The sequence below is a fragment of the Ciconia boyciana genome, chromosome 17, assembly GCF_034638445.1.
Source record: "Ciconia boyciana chromosome 17, ASM3463844v1, whole genome shotgun sequence".
Classification (NCBI taxonomy): Eukaryota; Metazoa; Chordata; class Aves; order Ciconiiformes; family Ciconiidae; genus Ciconia; species Ciconia boyciana.
In genome coordinates, this window is record NC_132950.1 from 11,306,932 (window position 1) to 11,317,944 (window position 11,013).

General features: G+C 51.5%; 1 protein-coding gene and 1 long non-coding RNA gene across 8 annotated transcripts; one reads left to right on the top strand and one right to left on the bottom strand.

Moving 5' to 3' along the window:
* Nucleotides 1-2,901: 2,901 nt before the first annotated feature.
* Nucleotides 2,902-7,778, bottom strand: LOC140660995 (uncharacterized). Of its 6 annotated transcripts, XR_012045568.1 has the most exons (5): nucleotides 6,126-7,778; nucleotides 5,867-5,965; nucleotides 5,184-5,246; nucleotides 3,961-4,150; nucleotides 2,902-3,344 (listed from the first exon to the last, which is right to left on the bottom strand). It is a non-coding gene; the product is annotated as an uncharacterized lncRNA (long non-coding RNA). The 6 variants fall into 6 exon arrangements; XR_012045567.1 differs by having other exon boundaries at nucleotides 3,961-5,965; nucleotides 6,126-6,220; nucleotides 6,858-7,778; XR_012045565.1 differs by lacking the exon at nucleotides 5,867-5,965.
* Nucleotides 7,779-8,033: 255 nt separating this feature from the next.
* On the top strand, nucleotides 8,034-10,602 carry SRSF1 (serine and arginine rich splicing factor 1). 2 transcript variants are annotated; one of them, XM_072881862.1, is made up of 5 exons: nucleotides 8,040-8,676; nucleotides 9,062-9,246; nucleotides 9,516-9,688; nucleotides 9,953-10,139; nucleotides 10,548-10,602. In XM_072881862.1, the coding sequence occupies exons 1-5, from the start codon at nucleotides 8,483-8,485 to the stop codon at nucleotides 10,568-10,570; spliced, it is 762 nt and encodes a 253-aa protein (XP_072737963.1). In that variant the 5' UTR covers nucleotides 8,040-8,482; the 3' UTR covers nucleotides 10,571-10,602. The 2 variants fall into 2 exon arrangements, with proteins under 2 accessions (XP_072737964.1, XP_072737963.1); XM_072881863.1 differs by lacking the exon at nucleotides 9,953-10,139 and having other exon boundaries at nucleotides 8,034-8,676; nucleotides 9,516-9,754.
* The last annotated feature ends 411 nt before the right edge of the window (nucleotides 10,603-11,013 follow it).

Consider the following 11,013-nt stretch of genomic DNA (forward strand, 5'->3'; position numbering starts at 1 on the left):
CGCCCACTGCAACAGATCCACGCTGGGGAGATATCCTTAAACAGCCACAGCACCTACCCAAAAAGCGCAGAGCTCCAGTGCTGGCTGCGTGCTGTGCAGAGGCAGGCAGAAAACTCAGCTTTTGGTATTTTACTGCTTATGAAATCTCGTGGTGTCCTCCCAGCACACAACCCGGGCCCCGGGGAAGCCCCTCACAGTGGGACAACCCCCAGCAACCCGCCTTGGGGCCGGGGCTGCGTGGCTGGGGATCGCTGCACCGGGGGTTTCCTCTCAGTTCCTGACCTGCACGCAGCGAAACACGCCTGGACTTGATTTATTGGGGTGCAATTCACGTCTGGGGCTGTGAGCACACCCCATCCCCTGCCCGGCACCCCCCGCGGCGGGAATTACTGGGCAGGGTCCAGCCACATCCCCGCTCCGAGGGGTGCTAGTTATTCATGGCGATACGGGCAGGAGGTGTCAGGAATGCATTTCATGGCGAGGGAAGAGTAGAGGTTTCTAGAGAACACAATACACACTGCCAAAGTTGGCAAAGGTGGTGTTTTTTTAAGGGAATGTAACAGCTGCTTAGGTCCCACGGCAAGGAAATATCTGTGGGATGAGAGCAAACCTCTGCACGGACGGCACGCGTCCTCGGAAACAGCCCTCGGTGGCCTCAGACGGCTGTGCCTCCATGCTGGGCTCCACGCCAGCCCGTGTGTCAGCCGCCATCGAACACGGCTGTCTTTGCTGTGGAGCACCAAGAAGCCAGCGGGTTTCCCCGGGCTCCCGTGCCACTGCCAGAGCTGCACCCAAACCCGTGCCCTTGGTGTAAACCACCAACGCGGGTGTCTGGAAGGTGCATTTCCAGTTCAGCCCAGTCCCACCAGTGCTCAGGGGCACTCAGCCCCGGTCCATCACAGCGCTCAGCTCATGTTTAACTCCAAACCGGCAAGCAAACAGTTAGGAAGCGAAGCTGTCCTCTGCCCGGGAGGATGAGGAGGAATACAAAGGGGAATAATAAATGAAAAAAAGCCCTAGAGGAAAAAAAATACTCACTGATGTCTTTGATGCTCTCAGAGCAAACAAAAGGATATGGAGACACTGCTTTACGTTCGCCCCGAGGACCGGCAGCACGCATTTATTGTTCTTTCTTTGCTGTTAACAGCAATGCAGCCTCGCAGGGGATGATGGCCCTGGGCAGAGCGAGCTGCGGCCACGCGGGCCATAACGGGAACGTGACGGACCTCGAAGCAGCGTGTGTGTGTGCACAGCCCGGCTACGCACCACCGCCGCTTCAAACCGAAAGATTCCAGCTGCAGCCCCGTGCGCAGGGAGCGAGGGCAGGTGGTCCCGGGGACCACGTCGGTGGAGAACACCGTGCCAGGGGTGGCAGCCCCGGGGGCCAGCAAAGCCCCCCCCGAAGGCAACGCTAACGTGCGCTGGGCTTGAAACCGGCCTGCCACAACGAGGAGAAACGAGGGCTGGTGCGGGAAGGAGCTCAGCACAGCGTGCTTTACCGTTCTGCTCTGGAGGGGCTTTGCCCCGCTGTGTCCCCCCCTCCCCACTGGCTTCCTCCTCAGTTCACAGCAGCGCTGCAGCGGGTAAACCCAGCAAATCCAGTTCCCATTGCAAAACACCCTCCGTGTCTCTTTAAACACAAAGCGGTGCACATCTAATGAAAACCTCTGTTATGGAAAGGCAAATGAGGGAAGCGGCGAAGTCCTCTGATACGCCACGACATTATCCAAAGCGCTGGGTTTACGGTTAACTGGTTCCCATGGAGGAAACGCGGCTTTTACTGGTGCTGCGGCTCCCGCCCTCGCCAGCCCAGCTCTCCCAGACCTCCTCATGCCATGAAGCTCGCTGCTCCTTTGATCCTTTCTTTCTCATGTGTGGTATTTCAGAGTATAAAAATGTTAATGCGCTTCCTGGGAAACTATCAAAATAATATCCAACGTTCGTGCTTGGGTGCTGCCTCTAGATTACAACAATCTGCTATTCTTATTTACTATCCTCAAGCAACTGCACCCAAAAGGCATACTTGGAAAAAGAAAAAAAAAAGGTTTCTTCTTTGATTTCCTATTTTATTTGGGCTATCATGGTACCAGTAAGTCAGGTACCATACGAGAAATGAAAACCGTCCCGTTTTTGCTTTGCCCCGTGCAGCAGAGTGAAGGCCAGCCACTGCCCGTAGAAGATGGCCAGGGTGTTTTCACTCCTAATTTTTGACTACGTGTTTCAACTTGCTAATTTAAAAGCAGTTGATTTTGCACCTTTCACCTTCTTGAAGAATGATTTGGATATGAACTGTGAGGCTTCCTAAACAGGGAACGTCTGGATAATAAGGTGGCCTTTTAGCAGTACCTTTTAGCCGGGGCACTGGGCTCGGCAAACTGCTCAGGCACTTGGCAACTGCTCCAACCCCGGGCCTTTTGTAAACGTCTAGTTTATTTTTCCTCGTTTGTTTGCCTTTCATTGAGCTCAGACAGTAAAAATACATGGCTCGGTGTCACTCCTACCTTGGTCTGCGTGACTTTTTGTATTCAAGCGGTTATTGCAATCCCTCGTCTTTCTCAAATGTTTACATAAAGTTACGCATGTCAACGAAACAGTTCCTAAAACTGTATTTGTATTTAAAAACGTTCTGCTTGAAACAGATTTTAATGCATTCCTCATTCATTCTACTTCCTTCTATTAAAAAAATCAGCAAACCCACATTAGTGCCACGGGGCCTGCATCCCGTCGTCTCTTTTCAGAGGGAGCGGGGACGTGGGCAGCGCTGCCAGCGGCTCTCTGACGGAAAGCTAATGGAAAACCTCCTTTTAAAAACCACTGAGGCCTAGCAAATCGGGGTTATTTTTGGAGAACAAAAAGATTCATCTCTATCCCCGCTCCTGAGGCTCAGCGGCATGGCCACCACGATGTCTAAATGCAGAGCTCTCGCTGCCCGTAGCAGGGCAGCTGACGGCTGTGCCGCAGCACCGCGGTTTCCTGGTGGGGAAGGTGGCAGATGCCGCACACCAAACAAGAAGCTATCGATACCTCTAATGGACACGTACAAAATGCTGCCTGTTTAATAAGCCCTGCAGCACGGGGCTCTTGCTGCAAGGGCCGGCTCGCTCAGTGTTACCTCCCTGGTGTTTTGTCACCGCTTGCTATTTCAGTTCCCTGTATCGGGACGGCATCGTTCGCTCCGAGTTGAAGCCCAAGTGGTGGGAAAGGAGGTGCCGAGCGGGGTCGGCGAGCTGCCACAGCAGCGGGTCCTCAGCGGATCCCGGCGCAGACAGCTCGGCCGGCCGTATGCCGCACGCCTGGGGCGTGGGAAGGTGTTGAGGGGAAAGGAGGCAGCTCCGGGAAATGCACTGAGAAATAAAAATAGCAAAAGAAAAAGGAGCAAAGGAGCGGTTGCAGGGGAAACCCTCCCTGGCTGGTCTCTGCCTAACCACGAGGATCCTTCTGAAATGAGCAACCCAAATGGATACACTCCTTTTCGCTTATTTATTCCTTAGCAGGAATAAACCTTAGCAGGTTTATTTTCATTAACATTTTGCATTCATTTTCCTCCATCCATGTCAGGCTTTGGAGCATCCCACCAGGCAGGGAGAGGGAAGAGGAATGAAACTGGCTGCTGCAATATTCAGTGACAGTGGGAGGCAGGGAGCAACGGAGAGTGGGCAGAAGGAGCCCGCAGCGCCCTGTATGAACATAAATATTTTCCCAGGGAAAGAAATCAATTAAAACAGGTTTGGGGGGCTCATTTAAACTTTTCACTCTGTGCTAACCGCTGCCTCTTCCCCTCCCCACCCCCAGACACGCTGCGCTGGCACGTGGGAATCAACGGTGAAACCAGGCACTGAAAATCCGAGTAACATAGAAACAAGACAGCAAAAATCACACCAAAACCCCTGATTTTTTTTTTTTTAAATTTTTTTTCAAATTAACCTTTAATTGCTACTAGCAAGACAAATAACCACATACCATTTAACTGGACTCTGCTTCCTTGCGCCCCTTCAGCCAGCCCGGGGGGACGAGGTGGCTCACGGCTGCAGGAACGGGTCCGGGCTGCGCTGGAAGGTCCCGTGAAGACCCCAGCAGTCTGCTCCAGGGACCTTATGATCACGGCTCTGCCGAGCGCATCGTGCTTAACGGCTGTAACGGTGTAGCTGTTCTAACGAAGAAAAAAGAGCAACGTTTCAGAATTTCTAAAAATGAGCATTTTCACAATGCCTTCCAGGCGTGATTTGAATTCAGGTGGTGTTATCCACGCAAAACGCCGGTCGATGCAGCCTGCTCTTCTGGGTGGCTTTTCTTCTTTAAATCTCTACCTGTGTGCGTGTCCTTTCAGGCTGGCTTTCAGGAAAAATCCACACCGTCAAAGCGTGCTGTGTTTTTCGTTTGCATTAAGGCATGCTACAGCGTGTGCATGTGAAATCTTTTTGCTTACATATAAATCTACATAAATAAAATGAGCTCTGCCACCATCCCCTTTTATGTGAAATATTTTCACACTTACACACACTTTCCTTGTCTTATCAGCGTACTCAGAGTTTCTCCGAAAAAAATCACAGACTGTATTTCTGCATCTTTTTTTCTACACGCAAGTTAAATAACTTGGATAACATTGAGGCACTATTTAAAATTGAAGGCCCCCAACATACCAGCTTTATAGTTCAAGCTCCAAAGATACTATCTGGGCAGTTTCGTGTTACTGTTGAAATGCCAAAAGAAACCACTCAAGCAGCATATTCAGAGCGACTGTTATGGGAGGGAAACAGCAAGTTTGGACAATTCAAAGCTCAGTTCTCCAAAAAAACGTTACAACTTAAGACGCCGTTTTAAAAATGACCCTTGTCTTCCAAACAATCTGAGCTTTGATTAACTCTTATTTTGCAACAAAGTAAGATTAATCAAGACTAATCCCAGCTGGATTGTACGGTACTGAGGAGGCTGCTGCGATTTAGGAAAAACAGGTTCTCGCTAACAGAGCCAGGCAAGCGGTAAAGGTGATGAAAGCCAGCACGGGGAATCGCAACCAACCCACCCAGCTCGGACGCGGGCTGCGGGCCCTGCTCTGCCCCTAGCCCTGCCAGCTCAGCTTGGGAAAAACGCTTTTGCTGCCAATGCCTCTGTTGTGTCGTAACTAAAAAGGAGCAGCGACCCCATTGTAAAGCCTTTTAGTATCTTTGCATAAAAAGACCCACCTGCGGCATCGGGGTGGTTATTCGCAAAGAGCGAGAGTGCACTTTAACACCGTGGGAAGAGCTCTGGGAAGGAAGGGCAGAGGAAGGAAGACTGTGAAAATGCCAGAAAGGGCCAAACCGAAGTTGCTGGTTTTCTTTCTCCAGGTGAGAAGGCCTAAAGCAGGCTGAGGAGCGGCTGTACCAGTGCTCTCCTGCATACCTCCACCTGGGTAAGTTCAGCACGCCCAGACACTTCCCGTACGGGGTCACACGGTTAATATTTGCATTATTAATCAATATTCTCATTCTGAAAGCCCTGTTTTTCATTTCTCTCATTTTGAGAAGGAAAGCTTGTCCTTTTACAGTAGTTGGCTTTTTTTTTTAGCAAGATTATTTGCCATTTCCTTCCCAGTAATTTATTTTCTACATAATTAATGTTTAATGATTCTCCACATATACATTTTGCCAGGAAGCCAAAAGCGACTCTGACAAAGCAAATAAATGTTCTGCAGCTTATCCAACTGTTTTAAGCGCTCTGCTGATAACACAGAGCTAAAAAAGGTAATGAAGAAGAAAACATTCGATATTTCTATAAAGAGACACTTCATTAAGGTAATTAAGGCAATTATTTAAAGCAGTTATGAGGATTACGAACACACAAAAGAAATTATGCAATAGGGTTTTCGCAAACCAGGCAGACTTACCATTATTTTATGATGCCTTTAAGAATAACTTTCAGCTGTTTAATAAGCTTTTGAAAATACAGACTCATTTCTTGGCAAAGGATGGAGCCTTCCCTGCACCTGGGAAGAGCATATTGGGGGTCTTTGAGATTTGTTTTTTTTGTGGGGAGGGGAGTTGTTTTTTCTTTTTTTTTTTTAATATGCAACAAGTATTTCCACCGAGCTGGCAAATCACTGAATTAGCTTGTTAAATTGTGCTCGTTCAAAAAAATGTATTTACCCAAAAGCACCCATGGAAGTCACGTAGATCAGCGCTGGAACCTCAGGGGCACTGCAGTCACCGTCTCACCAGTTCGTATTCCGCTACCAGCAGAGCTGTGAAACCATCAACACTCCTTTAAAGATACAGAAAACCTCTAGATACTCGGTAGTTTAGACTTTGCAAACCACCACTTCTGAAGATGGGCTTTCTCATAACAGCTTTCAGTGATGAATAGCAGTCTTTATTTAAACCCCTAGCAATCCGACATAGATATTACCCATGTTAAAAATCACTGGAGCAGAGCGCATTACGGCACTATAACCTACACGAGAGAAGAATGAAAGGCATTTATAAGTCAAGTGTTATGACATTATACTGGAAATATTTTTCTAACTATAAGTCATCGGATTGCTGTTTTCTAGAGGAATATGCATTTTTAATTAACACATGAAAAATGAAGTATGCATGACAGACTCTACTGAAGAGGCATGAGACATTTTTCAAAATCCCTTAATTAACTTAGGAGCCTAAAGGGTTTTTCTACACACTCAGATACTACTTTAACCCCATCACGGTGGTTACGGTGACTCAACCTTTCCAGCACCACGGGGACTCGCTTGTGCCGATACAAAAGATACCAAGGGATAAATGAGAGACATCCAGATTGCAAAGGTACAACTATTTCAAACATTTTTAGAAGTATCCCTCCCACATCTGCCGTATCTTGCGGATCGTACAAAAAATCCTCACTTCAAAAGCAATTTGCGACCCGAACTCCAAGCAGTGAAGCGCGAGCAGAGGAAGGAGTCGTGCGGGGTTCGGGCGAGGCGGGACGCGGCAGGGAAGAGCTGCTGTGCTCTGGGGGTTTGGGGCAGGCCGAAGCGGTTTGTCCACCTACAGCTACATTTACTGCCTCAACACATCTTTCAGGGCTTTGTGACAAGCCGGACTACTACGCTGGTGCTTTAAAGGGACTTTATTTAAATTATGATCTCATAAATGTAACATAGTTGTACGTTATTTTCTTGCTTCTTCCCCAGGAAATCCTTTTCTGCGCTCTTTTGTACGTGTTTCTCCTAACTCTACATTAAACCTCCGAAAACGCACCATACTGCACACACTTCTGCAGGAGCCCTCAGGAGATGGTGTTTCATAAACGTGTTCGCTTGAGATGTGACATTGCCTCCATCTCAAATGCTTTTTCGTTCCTCCACTTTTATTAACTTACATAGACACAAAACAAGTCAAGTACATTCTTAAGGTTCGTTCTGTCCAAAGTCATCATGCTCAGCACGCAAAGTAGATTTGAGTAACCCCCCAGAGCAGACCATGAGATTACTCTAAAAGCCCTTAGCTAAGAACCACGATATTGTGTTCAGAAATGGGAGACCGCAATGTTAGAGGGGAAAAAAAAAAACAACAAAACCCAACAGCCCTAAAACTTAACTTTAATGCTCTGCTGAAGGGGATACTTAAGCAGGATGCTCGCATGGCTGGGCAGTGGAGTCAGGCCTAGATTCAGCACCCTGTGCCCTCAGGGCAGCCATTTTACCTCAGCGTGGCCGAGCCAGTCCCAGCTCGCCTCCATCCTACCCTCGGTCCTCCCGCCCGCCTGGGGAGCGGGCAGAGCCCTTTTCCCCACGCCCCCTGGGCACGCCACAATGTGACAGAGCCGTGCCTGCGGCCCCAGCCCTTCTGCCCCCAGCGCAGACCGACCCGCGCCCTGCCGGCACCGCCGCCATCCCCCGCCCGCCTCCCCACAGCCGCTGCACACGGCCCCCCCGCCCGCAGTGCATTGTGGGACACGCCCCGCGCCTTGGCGCCAAGCGCCCCCGCCGCCGCGGTGCACTGTGGGACACACCCTCCCCTGCCCCGGCCGGGCCTTCTTAGCGCGGACGCCGCACCGGACGTGACGCCATACGGCCTGCCGCCGTAAAAACCGCGGCCGAGGATTGCGTTCTTCCCCCACCGCGGGCAACGGGCGCTTTCTGAGGGAGAGCTCGAGCCCGCCGCACCCGCGCACGCAGGAGTCTGCGCCGCCAGCACGGGCTCGGCTTCTCAGGTGGAGCCGCCGAGGGGCAAGAAGAGGGGAACTACTTTCCGCCGAAGCCGCGCATGCGCAGGGCGGAGGAGTGAGGGCGCGGCGGAAGACGCGGGCGCCGCCTCGTTCGCGGCCAGCGCGGGCGGTGCTGCGTCCCGGGGTGAAATCGCTGCGCGCAGTAGGACCGCGAGGGGAGCCGCGGTCGCCATTTTGAAGCGGTTGTTGGGGGAGGCGGCGTGTGCGCTCCCGTGTGCCCGGCCCGGCCCCGCGCCCGCTCGCCCGCCCGCTCTCCGCGCTCCGGCCCTCCACCGCCGCAGCCATTGCTGACCTTGCCATGTCCGGAGGGGGCGTGATCCGCGGCCCAGCCGGCAACAACGACTGCCGCATCTACGTGGGGAACCTGCCCCCCGACATCCGCACCAAGGACATCGAGGACGTCTTCTACAAGTACGGGGCCATCCGCGACATCGACCTCAAGAACCGCCGCGGGGGCCCGCCCTTCGCCTTCGTCGAGTTTGAGGACCCCAGGTGAGACCCCCACCACCACCCCCGCGCGCTCCCCGGGGAGAGGGGGGGCTGGGGCCCCGCCGCGGCCTGTGTCGTGTGTGTTCCCCCCCCCCCGCCCGGGCCTGAGGCGGGGGCAGCCGCCGCGGAGCTGCCTCTCCCCGCCCGTGCAGCATCGGCCCCCTCCCTCCTTCCTCCCGCCGCGCCGTGCTTCGGGCCGCGCTAACGGGCCCCCGCGCCGTTGCGGGTGGCGGCCCCGCTGCCGGGGGCCCGGGGAGGGGGGCGGCGGGCGGCGCGGGGCGGGGTGGGGCCGGCGGGAAGCGGGAACAAAGGCGGGGGGGCGGTGCGTGGGCAGGGCGCGGCGCGGGGGGGCGGGCGGCCGCGCTCACCGCCCCGTCCCGTCCCGCAGGGACGCGGAGGACGCCGTCTACGGGCGGGACGGCTACGATTACGATGGGTATCGCCTCCGCGTGGAGTTCCCTCGGAGCGGCCGGGGCACCGGCAGAGGCGGCGGCGGTGGCGGAGGGGGCGGAGCCCCCCGGGGCAGGTACGGCCCCCCGTCCCGGCGCTCGGAGTACAGAGTGATCGTCTCGGGTGAGTCATTCCTCTCTCTTAGCCCCAGTGCTCCCCCGGGGTCCTCCAGGCGAGCTTCCCAGCGAGGGGTGATGCAGCTCCACGTTGTTTCTTAAAAAGCATCGCCTCGCGTAGCCTGTCCGGAGCGCTGTCCGTGCGATGCGAACGGCTCCTCGAGGCAGCACGTCTGTTTACTGAACAGGCTCTTTTGTTTGCTGCGACCTGACGCTGTAACTGCAGGAGGTGGGAATATAATCCGGTTTTAAAGTAACGTCTTGCTTTTTCTGTAGGGCTGCCTCCAAGTGGAAGTTGGCAGGATTTAAAGGATCACATGCGTGAAGCAGGTGATGTATGTTATGCTGATGTTTTCCGAGATGGCACTGGTGTCGTGGAGTTTGTACGGAAGGAAGATATGACCTACGCTGTGCGAAAACTGGATAACACTAAATTTAGATCTCATGAGGTAGGTGTCATACTTACTTTCTTTGGCCAGAATTGGATACAAGGGGCTTAACAGTAGGATTTGAAGGTAAGGCACGTGTGGTGTTCATTGTTTGTATACAAAGCAGCTAAATAAGTCTGTGGTCAGCTTGTCAGGAGATAGACTTTTAAAGCTTTGATGTCTATTTCCGTGCTGTAGTAAACGATATCTTCAATCTGTCAGCATGCCTAAAAAGATGGCCCTAAAGCCTAGACTTTTCAATCGAAAGTTCTGTCTATTCAATAGGGAGAAACTGCCTACATCCGCGTTAAAGTTGATGGCCCAAGAAGTCCAAGCTATGGAAGATCTCGGTCACGCAGCCGTAGTCGTAGCAGAAGCCGTAGTCGAAGCAACAGCAGAAGCCGCAGTTATTCCCCAAGAAGAAGCAGAGGATCTCCACGCTACTCTCCCCGCCACAGCAGATCCCGATCTCGTACATAAATGATCACTAGCTCTGATCTTTTTGTAGAACTCCATGTTGTACACAGTTTTCCTTTACTTAGTACAGTCTTTCATTTTTTTTAATTCAAACTGTTTTATTCAAATTGGCTGAAGTGTTGAATTGCATTCTTGTGTAAAATCCCTAGTGAGTATTTGCTCCTTAACATCAACATTCCCCTCATGTCTTTGGTAAATTGTATTTTAATTGATGTCAGTCAGGATTGTTTCGATTTAGTTCTAGTTAAATACCAACATTCTTCAAACTGTGGTATTGCTGTGTAAATGTCTCAGTGTTCAGCTATGGTTTATACGAGCTGGGGATGTTGGGATGTTTGTGGCTAACTTGTCTCTTCTGGGGGATCTTATATTTTATCTTGCCTTTTCGTGTGTCTTTCTGTAGACATATCTGAAGAGATGGATTAAGAATGCTTTGGATTAAAGGATTGTGGAGCACATGTCAATCATTTTAGGATTGTCAAAAGGAGGATTGAGGAGGATCAGATCAATAATGGAGGCAATGGTATGACTCCAAGTGCTATTGTCACAGATGAACTTGGCAGTATTGACCTTATACTGAGAGACAGGTTAATTGAGTACGTGCACCTACGTGTCACTTCAGGCATGTTCTAGTTACCGCAGACTACAATTGCTCTTTTCTTTAAAACTTTTTTTGGGGGGCAATTGTGGCTAAATACTTGCTTTTGTAATTCTCTTCCATTCTAGTTTTTTAAAGGAATAAACTGGGACGGGGGTGGGAGTATTGGTTTACTTCGTCATGCAGCATTTGGTTACAAGTGTTAATGTTACGTAGTATTCGTACACTTGCAGTAGATCAAGGGTGTCTTCAAATCAGAGTATAATATCAA

Excerpts from the sequence above, each read along its gene's own strand:
- SRSF1 (XM_072881862.1), top strand. The coding sequence starts at position 8,483 with ATGTCCGGAGGGGGCGTGATCCGCGGCCCAGCCGGCAACAACGACTGC. Across the intron at positions 9,247-9,515 it reads GTACAGAGTGATCGTCTCGG|GGCTGCCTCCAAGTGGAAGT; the intron begins GTGAGTCATTCC and ends CTTTTTCTGTAG. Across the intron at positions 9,689-9,952 it reads CTAAATTTAGATCTCATGAG|GGAGAAACTGCCTACATCCG; the intron begins GTAGGTGTCATA and ends TCTATTCAATAG.